Here is an 18,954-nt window from a genome sequence, read left to right as displayed (position 1 = left end):
GGCATGCTTTTGGCTCCCTCTAGTGACATATAGGCTTCTACACCAAAGGCCACTCAGACCGTTATGCACCATAGGGCCCTAAAGACAATGAGCTAAGGTCAGTGTTGCTCGTTCCATATAGATGATATACACTGAGTATACAAAACATTATGAACACCTGCTCTTTCCATTACAGACTGACCAGGTGAAAGCTATGATCCCTTATTTATGTCACTTGTGAAATCAATCACTGTAGATGAAGGGGGAAGACAGGTTGAAAAATGATTTTTAAGCCTTGAGACAATTGAGACATGGATTGTGTATGTGTGCCATTCAGAGGGTGAATGGGCAAAACAAAATATTTAAGTGCCTTTGAACAGGGTATGGTAGTAGGTGCCAGGCGCACCGGTTTGTTTCAAGCACTGCAACGCTGCTGGGTTTTTCATGTTCAACAGTTTTCTGTGTGTATCACGAATGGCTCACCACACAAGGACATCCAGCCAACTTGACACAACTGTGGGAAGCATTGGAGTCAACATGGGCCAGCATCCCTGTGGAACGCTTTTGACACCTTGTAGAGTAGAGACAAATTGAGGCTTTTCTGAGGGCAAAACAGGGAGGGGGGGGGTTCAATTCAATATTAGGAAGGTGTTCCTAATGTTTAGTATACTCAGCGTATAACCTCAATGTTACTTTAGTTGAACAAAACAGTGGATCTCCTGAGTATGTGGATGATGCAACATGGGGTGTTTAGGAGGAATATGACTAATGTGATTAATTCTCAAACTTATTTGATCTACAGTGAGCTGCAAATTATTGGGACAGTGACCAATGTGTTGTTTTAGTTCTATACTCCAGCACTTTGGATTTGGAATTATACATTAACTATGAGATTAAAGTGCAGACTGTCAGCTTTAATTTGAGGGTATTTCCATCCATTTACCATTTAGAAATTACTACACTTTCTGTACATGGTCCCCCCATTTTAGGGGACCAAAAATATTGGGACAAATTCACTTATGTGTTTTAAACAGGGGAGGATGGCTCATAATGTCTGGAACGGTGAAAAAGGAATGGCATCAAACCATGTGTTTGATGTATTTGATACCATTCCACCCATTCCGCTCCAGACATTACCACAAGCCTGTCCTCCCCAATTAAGGCGCCACTAGCCGCCTGTGGTATTAAGGTAATACGATGTTGAGTATTTGGTCCCATATTTGGTCCCATTGAGACTCAACACCTTTGTTGGATGGATTTGCTGTTTGTTTTGGTTGTGTTTCAGATTATTTTGTGCCCAATAGAAATGATATAGTAAAAAGTGTATTGTGTCATTTTGGAGTCACTTTTATTGTAAATAAGAATAGGTTTTTAAACACTTGTACATGAATGTGGATGCTTTTATGATTATGGATCCTGAATGAATTGTGAATAATGAGTGAGAAAATTACATGCACAAATAGCATACCAACAAGACATGCTAACCTCTCTGCATTTCAATAACATGGGAGGGTAGCATTATTTTTGGGGGGAGGGGGTATGATATTTGTGTATCTAACTTTCTCACTCATCATTATTCATGATTTATTCAGTGTTATCTGTATTCATGGTAGCATCTACATTCATGTAGATATTTACAATAAAAGTGACTCCAAAATGACAATACATTTACCATTCATTTCTATAATGGAAGAGGACCATTTCACATGGGAGAAAGGAGCCATTTCATTGGATGTAGTCTGGAGAATGTTGCAATGTGCAACTAAACCAAACGCTTTCTTTCTGGCGTAGCATTTGGCACGAGCAGTGTGAACAGACCCTAAAACCATCTAATCCTGAAATGAGGGAGTAAAGCTGCATTGTAACTAAAGTAACAAATCAGGCTAAACAAACAAAAACAAACAGAAAAAAGACAGATGTATACAAGGACTGGGTTTATTTACTAACAAACAGCAGATATTGAAATAGTTCAATGCAATGTTCTCTGCACACACAACTCTCAGCTTCCAGAGAAGAATTGGGAGAAAAAAAATCTATACAAAAAATTCCTGGAAAGAAACTAGCGCTGGTCCGGTTCTCATCATCATGGTAACAGTATTCTACATTTGTACCTGAAAACTACGAGTTTAAATCTGCATCCTTGATTCATATTCTCTCTAGATAAGCATATATATATTAATATACCGTTTTTTACCCCCATCAAAAAAACCAACATTTCTCCCAAACAATATAAGTAGCATAAGTAATGATGACCTTTTTTACAATATACATAGTCTTTTAATACAATATAAATGGACTTGAAACATAACCAACAGTACAATATTGTTAAAACAGATGGAAAATATTTACTTTGAATCACATAGTTAATCCCTTGTCTTAGCATATGTCATTAATTAGTGTATGTCTGTAATTAGATCAACTAAAAAAAACGCTTTATGGGGTGGAGAACGACTGAGGTAACCAAGATGGCCGCCAAAATAGCCAACCCCTATCATGGTTGCTGGGAAACATGGGTCGTATTCATTAAGCACCAAACGGAGGAAAACGTACTGAAACAGGGAGGGACTACCTAGACTTGTCCAATAAGGACAATACTTCTCCAATTTATTTTTGTTTTCCGTTTCAAAACATTTTGCTACAGTGTGCACTAATGAATATAACCCCGGTAGAGTCTCTGGTCCACGCCAAAGACTCCAATCTCCATTCCAAACCCTTATGTTAGCAGATCTGAAGGAACCAGATGGGTGCTGCCATCACCTTTTCATCAGATCTGTTTACTAAGGGCTAGGGCCTATGAGCAAAGGGTAGACAACTAGGGGCCAGGGGAAGGACCAAGGGGGTTGATTCTGGACCAGGCCTTTATCTAGGCGTTTCCTGTCTCCACAGGACAGTGGGTAACATATGTATTCCCTGCACACATGGGTAGTTACACTGCAACATGGGAAATTGAGTTTCCTGAAAGAGTCACACGTGCACACATACACACCACTTCTGTGTGTGTGTGTGGAAAGTTAATGGAACTCAACCTACTCGGCTATCAAGGATGAGAAAATCAACAAGGTGCTTTAGATGTGACAGACACAAACACATTGTCTATTCTGTATGGTGTCTATGTGGACTTGTGTCTGTTTTATCTATTATGTATGGTGTCTGGGTAAATATACTGAGTGAATAAAGGGGATTGTCTATGGCAACTTGGCCAAACAAAAGGAATGCATGAAAGCAGACTGGGTCAGAGTTGGCACGCCGTAAGAGAGGTCAAATGGGAGAGGGCACGCACACGCACACACACCTACCACTCCCATCACAGCTCAGACCTGAAGCTAAACAGTGACTGTGCAAAGGAATGGACACAAGCGTTGCATCAGCTCTCTTAAAGGGATAGTATGAACATTTTAAAATACATATTTGTTTCTTTACTGTTGGGTGATGTAGCCCTTTAACTAGAGAAAACAGTTCCAATCATCCCGTAGGTCTCCTGATATACTGTATACAGGCCTTCCATTAGGTCTAGATAGACATATGTGGGAGTGTATCAAATAAAATATGGACGTATAATCAAACAATTAAAGCAAATCACCAAAAGCGGTGTACACATTTCTGGCCTTTTTTTGACCAACCTGTGTCTAATGCTTGGATGGACGGGTTGTGACAACACACACAGGGGGTTGACGCGAGTTGCTTTGGCACACAGATAGGCTAATAATGAAGGAACAGGCAAAGGAGGCTAATTTACAACAGGGAGGAGAGGTGCACACATACATACACACGATTGGCATGAATGCGAAACGTACAATGAATGAGGAAAACGGCTGAGGATAGTGCAGTAGCCACACACCACTCACACAGATGTTCACTCCAGCCAGGTCCAATTACTGCATTCCAGAGATAAGAGATTCACTGATAAAAACAGATATTTTTTAAAAAGCCTCCTTGTTGGTTGTCTGAGTAACACAGTTCTGACAGAGAGAACTTCATTACCCATGAGCCTCCTCTTCCGTTGAACTTTCCTGGGATTTACTGCCACCTGTGGAACCCAGCCAATGAGAGAGAGGGGGAGGCCGTGAGTGGGGAGATGACATCACACAATGACATAATGCCACCGATTAGTAGGTTACAATGCAGCCCACTATGACATCACAATGCCACCCTGTGACATCACAATATGCTCTTTGACATTGACATTCAATGCAATGGACACATTTTGGTGCTTGTTTCTTTTTGTCAACAGACATGCAGTCTTTACCTCCTGTGGGTGTCCTGTTCACACAGAAGGAGATGGAGAAAATCAGCATACGTACCCAGTAGAGAGGGATGAGATGGTGCAGCCAGAAAAGGACAGAAAGATGCGACGAGATAGAACAAGGAAACAGACATAAGCTTTTCAAACACACACACACACACACACACACACACACAGACATAAGCTTTTCAAACACACACACACACACACACACACACACACACACACACACACACACAACCTGACCTGATTGCATCTCATTATCTGTAAGATACAAAGAAATGGCACTAAATATTTAGAGAAGAAACAGTCTAAAAGAATCCCTCTAACTGGGTCCATTCCACACAAAGCTTTATCCCAGTGTCTGTGAAGGATCTGGCAAAGAGACTAACCTTTCTGAAGGCCATATTCAGAGTTGAAATCTGCACACTTAACTTTCACATAAACCATCCAGTGATGTTAATAGAAGACTTCAGTTCACATGTCTGAATAAAGCCCTAAATGACTCTCAGGTGCTTTGTGACTGACTGAAAATTAAATTCTCTCAATGCCTTGGTGTCCTTTTAGTGTGTGTGTGTGTGTGTGTTGTAGTTGTCATGCCACTGAGGAGACTGCGTTTTGTTTACCTCATGCACACAGAAAACACTAACAGTAGTTTTCAATGGTGTCAAAAAAGGAAAAGTTTATAGGGAACTCTGGAGTGGCCGGAGGAGAGGAGACGACAGGGGAGAGGAGGAGACGGGAGGAGGAGGAGTCAGAGAAAGGAGGAGACAGAGGAGGGGAGGAGGAGGAGTCAGGGAAAGGAGGAGACAGAGGGGAGGAGCAGAAAGGGAAGAAAAATAAGAGAAAAAAGAGAGAAGAGAAGTCTTAGTTCACCTAAAGGGAGTACAGCTTATACATTATGGAGAGAAGTAACAATTGTTATTATACTCTCATCTTCAGTTTCTCTTCATTCTAGCCCATGGTGTTAGTACAAGGATGTGTGTATACAGTGTGTACAGTGTGTGTTACTCCTACCTTGTGTGACAGTGTTCCTCTCGTTGAGCAGCTTGGTCTGACTGTTAGGCAGGATCTTGATCTCAGGAGATTCTGGGCTCTGGCCAACACGCGACGCCATCAAAGCATTCAGGTACTGCATCCGAGTCACCTGGCAGAGGGACTGTACTGTTAGTCTGACACACCCGGAGAAAGACAAACACACACACACACACACACACGCACACGCACACGCACAGACCCGTATGAGCTGCAGATCAGTGAGGGCGTGGACGGTGTAGTCAGGACAGTAGCTGGACGGGCTGGTGGCGTCTCCCATCTCAAATGGATCCCTGGGAGGACGACGCTGGGTCGAAACTGGAGACTGGTGCACTGGACACACACACAGGTGAATCAAACACGCACACACACAAATGCTGCAGTCAGCTAAATGTTGTGCCACCGCCAGTAAATTTATGCCACGATAGTGTTGCACTGAATTTCACAGGAAACTCAAGAGACAGAACTCCAGTGTCAGCTCATTTTGTGCATCCCTGTCAAACTGTGCTGCCTTCAAATACAGCATCAAGTAATTATGACACTAACTTTGCATTATGTAATCAAATAATTACAACAGAGTAAATGTAAATGAGGCTAGTAGTCTGGAACTCATCCTAGAACAGGGGCAGGTAACTACATTCAGCCACAGGAACATTTTTGTTGGAGCGGACGGCTCGCAGTCGCCGTTCCAATTCATCCCAAAGGTGTTGGATGAAGTTGAGGTCAGGGTTCTGTGCAGGCCAGTCAAGTTCTTTCACACAGATCTCAATAAAACATTTCTGTATGGACCTCGCTTTGTGCACGGGGGAATTGTCATGTTGAAACAGGAAATGGCCTTCCCCAAACTGTTGCCACAAAGTTGGAAGCACAGAATAATCTAGAATGTCATTGTATGCTGTAGCATTAAGACTTCCCTTCACTGGAGGGGCCTAACCCGTCCACATACTTTTGGAAATATAGTCTTGTTTTAATCGTGGGAACACTGAGAACAAACTTATTTCTTACTGAATTTTACAAAAAACTATTTTGTAAAAAATGACTTACGGGCCAATTTGGCTGACTCCTGTCCTATAAACTCTAGCTAGCCAATGTGGACTGATAATCTACAGGGATGTATTCAATAGGCACTACGCAGAGGAAAACAGACCGAAACGTTGTGAAACATTTTATAACATCTTCCATTGACAGCCCTAATGAGCATGACCCAGGTAATGGTACGAGTGAGGTATCTAAGCATGTGTGTGCTGCAGTTCTGTGTCTTACCTGAGGTTGGCGCTGTGAGTGCAGACACACCGTAGTATGTGAACGCTCCGTTTTCAAACTTCAAGCCCTCTTTACCGATTTCAACCTCCACACGCCCCTACAGGGACATAGTCAAGTACTGTAAAACATGTGCCAACACACACACACACACACACACACAGACCTGTAGTAGCAGTATGAAGTAGTCTACGGGGTGGTTGTGTGTGTAGAGGTAGTGGTCACACACACACTGACCTGTAGTAGCAGTATGAAGTAGTCTACGGGGTGGTTGCATGTGTAGAGGTAGTGGTCACACACACACACACACTGACCTGTAGTAGCAGTATGAAGTAGTCTACAGGGTGGTTGCGTGTGTAGAGGTAGTGGTCACACACACTGACCTGTAGTAGCAGTATGAAGTAGTCTACGGGGTGGTTGCGTGTGTAGAGGTAGTGGTCACACACACACACACACACACACACACACACACACACACTGACCTGTAGTAGCAGTATGAAGTAGTCTACGGGTGGTTGCGTGTGTAGAGGTAGTGGTCACACACACACACACACACACACACACCTGTAGTAGCAGTATGAAGTAGTCTACGGGGTGGTTGCGTGTGTAGAGGTAGTGGTCACACACACACACACACACACTGACCTGTAGTAGCAGTATGAAGTAGTCTACGGGGTGGTTGCGTGTGTAGAGGTAGTGGTCACACACACACACACACTGACCTGTAGTAGCAGTATGAAGTAGTCTACGGGGTGGTTGCGTGTGTAGAGGTAGTGGTCGGGGCTCAGGCGGTTGGAGGGGTCAAAGTGAACTTCCTGGTTGACACTGGGGTGACGGAGCAGGTGGAACAACACCTTCTCTGACACGCGGGCTGGACTGAAGTGCTCTACCTCTGCAAGGAGAGACACACACAGCACCTTTTCAGAACACACACTGATTATCATTGCTTTGTTCAAGCATCCTGTCTAACACACAGGTCTGTGGAGCTTTAGTTATCCAATACATTTGTGTAGGGCTGGGGCAAAAGCCTGCAACTATCCAGGAGCAGGATTGGCGAACCCTGGCCTATGGTTTCATCACTGATCAAAAGCATACTAGTTTGTCAAACAAACGTTACATCTTGTCTTTTCTATTGTAATTATTTACACTATTTTATCGTAGTATACATTCTGTTCTATTTTCAGTCCAAACCTCAGCGGCTAAAGGTCAATCTATGTCAAGAAGCTGGAGAGGACAGAGAAAGGTCAAATAACACCCACCCACATCCAGAGTGTAGTCCAATAATGCAGACAGATTAACGATCTAGGTTGAATATCCATTCCTGCATATTTTCCACTGTGAAGACTGAGTGTGTTTCCATTAACTTCTGTTACAGTGATGTAATCATTACTAGTGGTGATAAAGTGTTACTGTCCTGGTTAGAGGTCGACCGATTATGATTTTTCAACGCCGATACCAATATCGATTATTGGAGGACCAAAAAAAGAAGATACCAATTAATCGGCCTATCTTTTTATATAAATTTGTAATAATGACAATTACAACAATACTGAGTGAACAATGAACTTAATATAATACATACATAAAAATCTATTTAGTCTCAAATAAATAATGAAATATACGTATATACTGTACTCTATATCATCTACCGAATCTTTATGTAATACATGTATCACTAGCCACTTTAAACTATGCCACTTTGTTTACATACCCTACATTACTCATCTCATATGTATATACTGTACTCGATACCATCTACTGCATCTTGCCTATGCCGTTCTGTACCATCACTCATTCATATATCTTTATGTACATATTCTTTATCCCTTTATACTTTTGTGTATAAGGTAGTAGTTATGGAATTGTTAGGTTAGATTACTCGTTGGTTATTACTGTATTGTCAGAACAAAAAGCACAAGCATTTCGCTACACTCGCATTAACATCTGCTAACCATGTGTATGTGACAAATAACATTTGATTTGAAACATGTTCAATTTGGTTAAATAATGCAAAAACACAGTGTTGGAGAAGAAAGTAAAAGTGCAATATGTGCCATGTAAAAAAAAAAGCTAACGTTTAAGTTCCTTGCTCAGAACATGAGAACATATGAAAGCTGGTGGTTCAATATTCCCAGTTAAGAAGTTTTAGGTTGTAGTTATTATAGGAATTATGACCCATCGACTATTTCCTTTTATACCATTTGTTTTTCATTTACCTTTGACTATTGGATGTTCTAATAGGCACTTTAGCATTGCCAGCCTAATCTCAGGAGTTGATAGGCTTGAAGTCATAAACAGCGTGTGAATCAAGCATTGCTAAGAGCTGCTAGAAAAAGCAGTAACATTTGAATGAACGTTTACGAGCCTGCTGCTGCCTACCATCGCTCAGTCAGACTGCTCTATCAAATCATAGACTTAATTATAATATAATAAACACACAAATACAAGCCGTAGGTCATTAATATGGTCAAATCCGGAAACTATAATTTCGAAAACAAAACGTTTATTCTTTCAGTGAAATACAGAACTGTTCCGTAATTTATCAAACGGGTGACAACCCTAAGTCTAAATATTCCTGTTACATTGTACAACCTTCAATGTTATGTCATAATTACGTAAAATTCTGGTCAATTAGTTCGCAACGAGCCAGGCGGCCCAAACTGTTGCATATACCCTGACTCTGCGTGTACCCCGACACAATTTCCCTAGTTAATATTGCCGGCTAACATGAATTTGTTTGAACTAAATAGGCAGGTTAAAAAATGTTTTACTTCCGTGTATTGATTTCAAGAAAGGCATTGATGTTTATGGTTAGGTACAGTCGTGCAATGATTGTGCTTTTTTCGCGAATGCGCTTTTGTTAAATCATCCACCGTTTGGCGAAGTAGGCCGTGATTCCATGATTAATTAACAGGCACCGCAATGATTATATGCAACGCAGAACAAGCTAGTTAACCTAGTAATATTATCAACCATGTGTAGTTAACTAGTGATTATGTGAAGATTGATTGTTTTTTATAAGATAAGTTTAATGCTAGCTAGCAACTTACCTTGGCTCCTTGCTGCACTCGTGTAACAGGTGGTCAGCCTGCCACGCAGTTTCCTCATGGAGTGCAATGTAATCGGCCACGATCGGCGCCCAAAAAAGCCGATTACCGATTGTTATGAAAACTTGAAATCGGCCATGCCCATTAATCGGTCGACCTCTAGTCCTGGTAAACCACTGACTGAATGAGACAGGTACCGCAACAACACAACTCACGAGATCATTGTATGTCTCCGTGCGTTACGCACATGCGTGTGCACCCTCACCTCTGGAGAGGAAGCGGTGTGTGGCCAGCAGTAGCTGAGGTGAGGTGCGGATCTTGGGTTCTCCCTCTGGGAGTTTGAACAGAGAGAACTCTTGGTGGACACTGCGAGGTTCCAGAGGAATCTCCAGAGGGGCCATGGGACGCTTCACCTTCATGTCCACTACAGATAGGGTGGAGGGGGTAGGGGTTAGGGGACAGGGAGAGGTGTTAGGGGGCAGGGAGAGGTATTAGGGGGCAGGGAGAGGGGTTAGAAGAGAGGGATGAAAGAGGATGAGATTAGGAAAGACAATGCCGGAGAGAAGGAGAAGTGATGTTTAACCATCAATATTTCCTTACAAAATACACATTCCATCCTCTTTCCCAACCATTTTGTGTAGACATTGCAGACAGACAGACAAAGAGAGACAGACAGACACACACTACTGTTCAAAGGTTTGGGGTCACTTACAAAGCTCTGTAGGCCCCGGTGTACAACTGAGCAAGAGGACAAGTACATTAGAGTGTCTAGTTTGAGAAACAGGTGCCTCACAAGTCCTCAACTGGCAGCTTCATTAAATAGTACCCGCAAAACACCAGTCTCAACGTCAACAGTGAAGAGGCGACTTCGGGATGCTGGCCTTCTAGGCAGAGTTCCTCTGTCCAGTGTCTGTGATCTTAATCTTTTCTTTTTATTGGTCAGTCTGAGACATGTATTTTTCTTTGCCCTAGAAGGCCAGAATCCCGGAGTCGCCTCTTCAATGTTGACGTTGAGACGGGTGTTTTGCGGGTACTATTTAATGAAGCTGCCAGTTGAGGACTTGTGAAGCGTCTGTTTCTCAAACTAGACACTCTAATGTACTTGTTCTCTTGCTCAGTTGCGCACCGGGGCCTCCCACTCCTTTCTATCCTGGTTAGAGACAGTTTGCGCTGTTCTGTGAAGGGAGTAGTACACAGTGTTGTACGAGATCTTCAGTTTCTTGGCAATTTCTCGCATTTCTCAGAACAAGAATAGACTGACACGTTTCAGAATAAAGTTATTTGTTTCTGGCCATTTTGAGCCTGTAATCAAACCCACAAATGCTGATGCTCCAGATATTCAACTAGTCTAAAGGCCAGTTTTATTGCTTCTTTAAAATCAGAACAACAGTTTTCAGCTGTGCTAACGTAATTGCAAAATGGTTTTCTAATGATCAATTAGCCTTTTAAAATTATAAACTTGGATTAGCAAACACAACGTGCCATTGGAACACAGGAGTAATGGTTGCTGATAAATGTAGATTTTCCATTAAAATCAGCCGTTTCCAGCTACAATAGTCATTTACAACATTAACATGGTCTATACTGTATTTCTGATCAATTTGATGTTATTTTAATGGATACATTTGTTTTGCTTTTCTTTCAAAAACAAGGCCATTTCTACGTGTATGCGCACGCTCACACACACACACGGTTTCTCGCGCTCTCTCTCTTACTGTAGCCGTCGGACTCATCCAGGATCTCTGATTTGATGATCTCCTCGATGACATCCTCCAAGGTGACCAATCCCAGCACCTCGTAGAAGGGATCCCCCTCCCCCTCGTTGTTCACCTTCTGAACGATGGCCAGGGCAGAGTTTCCTGGAGAGAGAGGGGGGTGAAAGGGGTTAAAGGTCAAAGTTGAGGAGAGCTGGGTACCTTAGTGGTCATATTGCAAGCCGACAACAACTTTTTCCACATTAGTCCACAAGGAGGGTAGGTGTGTGTATGTGTGTGTATGTGGTGATCGTTTTAGAAATATAGCCACAATATCAAGTCAATTTCTTTACCGTCACTCCTACCCTCCTAATACACACACGTATTAACACACACACACGTATTAACACACAAACACCTTTCTTGAACTCCTCCAGCATGGCGTCCAGTTTAGTGTCATTGAAGACAAAGTGCAGTGGGTGATTGTAGAACTTGGTGATGGTCGTCATGGGAGTACAGTCGTCAGGATCGACCAGAGCCAGGTCCTTCACGAACAAGATCTCCACGATGTTGGACCTGGGTAAATTACATTAGATACCTGTTAGTGCGTGTGTGCTTGAATGACGCACCGGTCTTCTTTGTAGACAGGATGTGTGTGTATGTTTCTTTAAGTGTATGTCCCTGTGTGTGTGTGTCCACCCACTTCTCCTCTTCATAGATGGGGACTCGTGTGTATCCACTCTGCATGATCTCTGACATGGTGGAGAAGTCCAGCACAGCGGTGGACGGCAGCATGAAACAGTCGTTCAATGGAGTCAGGATGTCCTCCACGGTCTTCCTGCGCAGTGCACCACGGCTAAACTCCTCCTTCACAAACTCACTGCAAATCACAATGATGACAAACGATAATGATGGATTATAACATTAACTCGGTGTCAAAGAACTTTACAATCCCATATCAACTCATAGCCTCTAAACCCTAGACAGAGGGCAGTCACCTCCAGTCTTGCAAACTTTTCAACCCTCGCAAACCTGATCAGGTGTGTTAATGTTGGGCTGGAACAAAAGCCTGCCCCTGTTGGTCCTCTTGACCAGGTGGGGTACAGGGGCTAGATATAGATTTAGTTTATTGCAGTATAGGAATCACCATAGACACAGTTGTCCTATTGATCAGTGATAGAGCAGTGTATGGCAACCATGGAAATAACACACATGGTCATACCGATGTGTGTCAGGTACCTGTAGGGATCATTGACGTTGGTGCGGATCATCTCCATAGCCCTCTCCCTCACACCGCAGGTGCTGATGTCACGTCTCAACACCAGGTCCAGCACCAGGCCCAGCGGGCACGACAGTGGGCACGTCAGCACCATACACACCTGGCAGAGGAAGATGTAACCTGTTCAATCCTACCTTCTTGTTAAGAAAAAAATGTATATGAGGTTGCTAGGAGCCACCGGTCCAGGTATTCCCTCCCTGTTTGAGTCTGTTATCTCTCGTTTGGTGCCTAATGAACATGACCCTTTCCTTCTGTTAGGTTCCATACAGACCTGTGCCAGCCAGGTGAAGCCTGGGGCTAGCTGGAAGCCGTAGCCGGAACACACTATGTGGGGAACAAGCTCTGACACCAGGAAGATGAGGAACCCGCTGGTGAAGACTGCGGGCGCTATGGAACCCAGGACCCTGTAGAGTAGCACACCGAGTACCGAGTGGCCCAGAGCGCACAGGAACAGCAGAGAACACACCTAGAACCGAGAGTGGGGATGGTGTGAAGTTAGATAGTGTGGATTTCAGAGTGATGTCATACATCAATATTATTTGATTTGATTTAAGACGGTAGGCCAGGGGTCTCTAGTCTTGGATGTGCAGGCTTTTATTCCAACCTAGCACTAACACAGGGTTGGGTAGTAACTGATTACATAGACAATTTAATCAGTTGCGTTTCCAGTTAAAATATTGGAATCAGATGATACTTTTGAAAAACTAGATGATTTCTTCTCAGATTACTTTTAAATTCAGAAAGGATGTTTGTGAAAAAAATACATCATGATACCTAAATGCTGCATGTTTAAGTTTGTGCCATCTGAGCGAGTCTAACCCCAAATCAGAGACTACTATGATGACACATCAAATGCGGTTGATGGATCCCTTTAGTCTTCTTCTAATGCCTCTTAAAGGAAATGTAATCCAAAATTACAAAGTAATCAGATTACATGACTGAGTTTGGGTAATACAAAAGTTGCATTACTAATTACAATTTTGGACAGGTAACCAACCAGTAATGGATTATATTTAAAAAGTAACCTACCTAACCCTGATAACATAGCTATTTCAACAAATTAAGGTCCAGACACGTGCTGATTATTTGAAACAAGTGTGTTAGTGCTGGGATGGAACAAAAGCCTGCACACCCAGTAGCATAGCATCCAGGAGGGGTATACATTGGGACCCCGGCATAGGCATCATGCAACCTAAAAATCTGAGGGGTCAAAGTATTGAGGCTCTGCCCCCCTGTCCGTAAATTTGAGAATTTGGAATTTTTTCAAACATCTGAAACATATTTGTTCTGCAATCTAGAGCCATAATCATTATTCTTAATTCAATTGAGAACAAAAACACGTTTTTTTCTGCATATCTAAGCATACCTCGAGTTGTCCTTTTTTAAAGAAACAAAATATGCTAAATATGCTCAAATCTGGGTAAAAGATTGAAAGGAATGTGAGTTTTATTCAGCACATTTATTCAGTCTACCAACTTTGCCAGCTAAAATAGAATTCTAGCTACTCTAATTTGATTGATAGCCTAACATTTCTACTTGGTAGCTAGTTATGTGGTTTGGTAGATCGGAAATGTATGTGGGCTAGCTAACGCCAACTTGCTAAAAGGCTAGAAGTATTACAGAGAATTAAAAAAATAATAATAATAAAAAAATAAATATATATATATATATATATATATATATATATTTATTTTTTTATATAATCAGGACAAATCTGAAGAGGTATGTGCCCCTGTATCCCCCATGGACATCACGTCTCAGACCCCAGGTCTAATCCTTGTGTAAATTGTAGTAGTAGTGACCCACCAGGCAGTTGCCTCGTCTCCGGATTGGCTCGAGGCGCTTGGCGGCCCGTTTGTCCTCCTCGGAGCCGCAGCTGTGGAAAACGTAGAGCTCCAGGGGGTCCAGCCACAACAGGCTGAGGTTCACACTCCTCAGTACCCCGCACACCAGGATCAGCAGCACGATCAGCACCGCCATACCCCACGGAGGGATGTAGTCTGCCGGGAGACCTGCGTCGTTGTTGATCTGCAACCTGTCCGGTCCCACCGAAACCCAGCTTCCGTTCTTCAGCACGCACAGGTGGTGGTGGTGGTAGGCAGGGTTGGCATCATCCCCTCCTCCCGTGGAGGATGCAGCGGGAGAGATGCTGCTCTTGTCCCGCGTCTGTACCGTTATCAACCCGCTGTACTCCTCGTCCGCTGTGAACTCCCCGGTGACCTGGAAGGCGGCGGAGACACGGCGGGTCTCTTGCTCGCACGGGTCAGCTGCATCCTCCACCACCCCGGTCTCCTCCTGTCTTGTTCCAGCGAACGCCACCCACGGCCAGGTCCCATTTAGATCCCAACCGAACAGCCGAAGCTTGAAACTGGCCCCTTGCGGTGCAGAGATGATCCGCTCCTTCATATACACCTGGCCTTCTGGGTCCTCCAGTCGCAGCCCCAGAACCCACGGGGCTTGCTGGGTGCAGGCGCCGTCCCTGATCCTCCAGCAGAGCAATAATATCATCAACAAGAACCGTAGGTCTGCCAAGCTGGCCACCATATTGGAATTGGGCAGCTGGGCTTTGCGCGAATCATGTGACTGCCTGCCAGTGTCGCAGCTGCCCGCCCACTGAGGCTCTGCGAGCCACACAGCGCTCAGAAAGAAACTGGTTCCCTTTCGACGCCATTTTGGGGAGAAAGTGAATGAGCTTCGTTACGTCCACTGCTTTCGTTTGGAGCCGCAATGGACGTAAATTCCTCTTTTCTTTTTAAAACGCCTTCTCGAAAATTAACCAATGAGTCTCTATGGCTGATGACACCCAATCAAAAAAGTGGATTGTACCACGCCCATATTTGTTTGGGAGTCTTAACAAGTCAGCTTCCAGCCAAATGTAAAAGGTCCTTGCTATCCGGGATCCTTGGGACGTCCCTACCCCGCCCCTCACTCCCATTGAAGTTTACATTTAAAATGGTTAGGTAAGGTTTAGGGTACGGATGTCCCAAGGATCCCAGATAGCACTGACCAAAACTTAAAGGGGCTTCATCAATATTCCTTGAGGCATAATAGAGACCACTTAGGCAGCCTAAAGATGATGTAACTGCATGATGTTAAAGCATTATTTAGTCATCCAGATTTCTGCTGTCCTCCGTTATCCCTGTGAGTCCAAGTACAGAACTCCAGGTAGAAGTTTCCTTTTGGCACAGATTTAGAATCAGCTTTCCCTCCAACTCCTAACCCTGATCGCAGAAGAGTTTAGGACCAAATGCATGATACTCTGTACAGAGAGACAGCTCCATCCGAAACAAAGACATCCCCTGGAGGATACAATCACCACAAAAGTAGCCTAAACAGTCACACCCAGCACCACACTGACTGGGCAAGTTAAAACATGTTGACTAAGGGTCTGTCACAGAGCCAAACACTGTAGTTATGTATAACCCCAATGAAACACAGCAGAAACGTGCAGTGGAAGAGTTAAATTCCTATCTTCATGTAGCAACCTGCAGACTTCAACTTTCTGAAGAAAAACTGTCTTCGACAAACTGAACTACATGCTGTTGGGAAGTTATACGCACCACGAAGAAAGATATCTTTTGTTACATGGCATTGGCAACAAGTAAATCTAACAGTCACTAATGTTTCTAATCGGCGTGGCCTACTGTTGACATTACCATTGTGGGGATTTATTTAACCTTTTCTATATGTTTGACTCATCTAGGTGGGAAAAACAGAACACAGACTGTGGCAAAAAAGAGCACACGAGACACAGGAGTTTACATAGAGAAATATATCTCAGGTTTATTACCCCAATATCGACTTCTTCAGAACTCCATACAGATTCATTATTATAAAACAGTAAGTACACATTGCTTACCACAGAAAGTATTGCTGATCAGTCATTACACATGAAAGTCGTTGTGGGACACAAGCACTCCAAGCCCTAACCTCAAGTAATAAATAATATAGCATTTAGAACTGGCTTCTTGTGAAAGACTAGCGGAGAGAAAAACATAGTGAGATCAGTGTGAACCCAGAGGCCAGACCCCTAGTCTGTGTCAGACTGTTCAGTGTGTGCTTATGGGTCTATCTGAAGAATCATTGTATCCATTCTAATGTCATGCACAAAAAACATCCTTCTTGGAGTTCTATTCTATTCCGTAGTGGGGGTCTGGCTCTCAGGCGAGCAGTATGTCACACAACAATTCCACAGATGTCTTAAGTTGAAGGAGTGTGCATTTGGCATGGTGACAGCAGGAATGTCCACCTATTGCCAGAGAATTTAATGTTAATTTCTCTTCCATAAGCCGCCTCCAACGTTGTTTTAGAGAATTTGACAGTATGTCTAACTGGTCTCACAACTGCAGATCATGCGTATGGCGTCGTGTGGGTGAGCGGTTTGCTGATGTCAACGTCGTGAACAGAGTGCCCCCATGGTGCCAGTAGTGTTATGGTATGGACAGGCATAAGCTACAGACAACAAACACAATTTAATTTTATCGATGGCAATTTGAATTCACAAAAACACTGTGACGAGATCGTGAGGCCCATTTTTCTTTGGGCATCTGTGATCAACAGATGCATATCTGTATTCCCAGTCATGTGAAATCCATAGACTAGGGCCAAATGAATGCGTTTCAATTGACTGATTTCATCATATGAACTGTAACTCTGTAAAATCTTTGAAACTGTTGCTTTTATATTTTTGTTCAGTATATATAGTAATTGGCGTGACAATGGCCACATTATAGTTGGCAGACAGGCTAGTATGGCACCCTCGTGTCTCCTCAGTCATCACCTCCATCAGCCACCAGTGAATCAACCACCCACAGTGGAAAAACGGTCTCTGGTCTGAGAATACAGCACCATGAATCTTTATACCTCCTGGTCTAGGTCCCAGGTCTAATCACAACACTGGGGCTGAGCTAACAACCACACAACCGATCCTGGCTGCCAGTTAAGCTCTGCCGTCCCGCCAGGAACCATCCCGCCAGGAGCTGGACAACCATCCCGCCAGGAGCTGGACAACCATCCCGCCAGGAGCTGGACAACCATCCCGCCAGGAGCTGGACAACCATCCCGCCAGGAGCTGGACAACCATCCCGCCAGGAGCTGGACAACCATCCCACCAGGAGCTGGACAACCATCCCACCAGGAGCTGGACATTAAAAAAAGCTTATAGGACTGTTTAGATCAGCGGTCAAAGAATTTAAACATTACTTGACCAGCGAGAGGGAAGGGGGTAGAGAGAAGGAGGGGAGAAGTGGTGGTGTGAGGGGAGAATAGAAGCTTGGGGAGTGGGTACAGAAAGGACCGGAGAAGAGGCAAGAAGGGAGGAAGAGAGGAAAGAACATTAGGAAAGGAAAAGAGGGGAAGGAGGCATGCTAGTCTGCCCAGACAGCTAGCTAACAGCCAGCTAACATCTAGCTACGCTACCACAGTGCTCTGACTTTGATCATTCATGTCAAATTACAATTCACGGTCAGTGTTACTTAACGCTACATGAAGCTACTTCAGCTGGGGGGAAAAATAATCAGAGAGAAATGTTCTTTGAGGTCAAATCCAAGCAATGTTTTTATTGCTATTTCAATGTCTTCCTAGTAAAACGTCTTAGTCTAAAGAGATACGTTTTTATCTCCGGTAAGTATTCTCACAGAGGCTACTTTATACATGTTCCATATAGGCATCCTCGCTTACTCCAATTACACACAAAATAGCAGACAAACACCTGTTTCTTCATATAGTATTTACAGTAGCATAATACAAGCAGGAAATATATAACATCTCTTCGCCTGTCACAATAACCCGTTGATAGACGCGATTGTCGTAAATGGAAGCCCGTTTCACAAGAGAACACATAACAAAAAACAGAATATTATTACTTTTCAAATAAATACAACATTTCTAAGTAGTCAAACAATTCTTTCCTAACATCACCGTTCCCGGTACACTGACTAGGAGCATCACAGCCAACCAGTGGCTAGACTGCCATCCAGACCAGTGCTGTAACAGAACCAGTAAGACAATTCTACGAGTGACCTATGTGAACCAGCAGTCAGGTCTAGCGTTTCTGTGTGAAGTAGTGTGTAAGGCCACACCCACCATAGACTTAGAAAATTCTAGAATAGACGACCCCATTCAATACCCTGTACTAAGGGGCTTGTGTCAGTTCTATTCATTCTAATATGTGCTATACTCTTAAAATTCAGGTATGAACTCTTCCCTGTGGAACAGAATAAATACTCAGTCGTACCTCAGTTTGTAATTTTCTTACCAAATTCATGTGTGTAAATCAATATTTTATCATGTTGTTTCCTTCATGTTGACGGTTGCTTGAGTTACTTCATTGTCAGTTCATATATCTCTGGGGCTCAAGATCGGTAGATTTTCATGATAGCAGCGTTATATATCTGGTCTGCCCTCCATCCATAAAGA

General features: G+C 43.4%; 1 protein-coding gene across 10 annotated transcripts; it reads right to left on the bottom strand.

The window, feature by feature from the left end:
• Positions 1 to 1,898: 1,898 nt before the first annotated feature.
• Positions 1,899 to 15,193, bottom strand: cnnm3 (cyclin and CBS domain divalent metal cation transport mediator 3). Of its 10 annotated transcripts, XM_020457575.2 has the most exons (14): positions 14,344 to 15,114; positions 12,809 to 13,003; positions 12,498 to 12,637; positions 11,962 to 12,138; positions 11,677 to 11,834; positions 11,280 to 11,423; positions 9,830 to 9,988; positions 7,240 to 7,409; positions 6,521 to 6,617; positions 5,460 to 5,590; positions 5,240 to 5,369; positions 4,849 to 4,917; positions 4,226 to 4,239; positions 3,906 to 4,006 (listed from the first exon to the last, which is right to left on the bottom strand). In XM_020457575.2, exons 1-12 carry the CDS (start codon positions 15,079 to 15,081, stop codon positions 4,868 to 4,870), a joined length of 2,289 nt encoding a protein of 762 aa, XP_020313164.1. In that variant the 5' UTR covers positions 15,082 to 15,114; the 3' UTR covers positions 3,906 to 4,006; positions 4,226 to 4,239; positions 4,849 to 4,867. The 10 variants fall into 10 exon arrangements, 8 of the variants coding, with proteins under 8 accessions (XP_020313161.1, XP_020313166.1, XP_031658677.1 ...); XR_004204990.1 differs by lacking the exon at positions 4,226 to 4,239 and having other exon boundaries at positions 1,899 to 4,006; positions 4,281 to 4,917; XM_020457572.2 differs by lacking the exon at positions 4,849 to 4,917 and having other exon boundaries at positions 1,899 to 4,006; positions 14,344 to 15,115.
• Between the last annotated feature and the right edge of the window lie 3,761 nt (positions 15,194 to 18,954).

Source organism: Oncorhynchus kisutch, linkage group LG23 (assembly GCF_002021735.2).
Source record: "Oncorhynchus kisutch isolate 150728-3 linkage group LG23, Okis_V2, whole genome shotgun sequence".
Taxonomy (NCBI): Eukaryota; Metazoa; Chordata; class Actinopteri; order Salmoniformes; family Salmonidae; genus Oncorhynchus; species Oncorhynchus kisutch.
This window is presented reverse-complemented; position numbering and strand designations above follow the sequence as displayed.

Bases quoted from the DNA above. Each gene is read 5' to 3' on its own strand.
- cnnm3 (XM_020457572.2), bottom strand. From the start codon at position 15,081: ATGGTGGCCAGCTTGGCAGACCTACGGTTCTTGTTGATGATATTATTG. The intron at 13,004-14,343 runs GTGGGTCACTAC...TCTCGGTTCTAG, and splicing joins GGAGACGAGGCAACTGCCTG to GTGTGTTCTCTGCTGTTCCT. The intron at 11,835-11,961 runs GTGGGTGGACAC...TAATTTACCCAG, and splicing joins CCCATCTATGAAGAGGAGAA to GTCCAACATCGTGGAGATCT.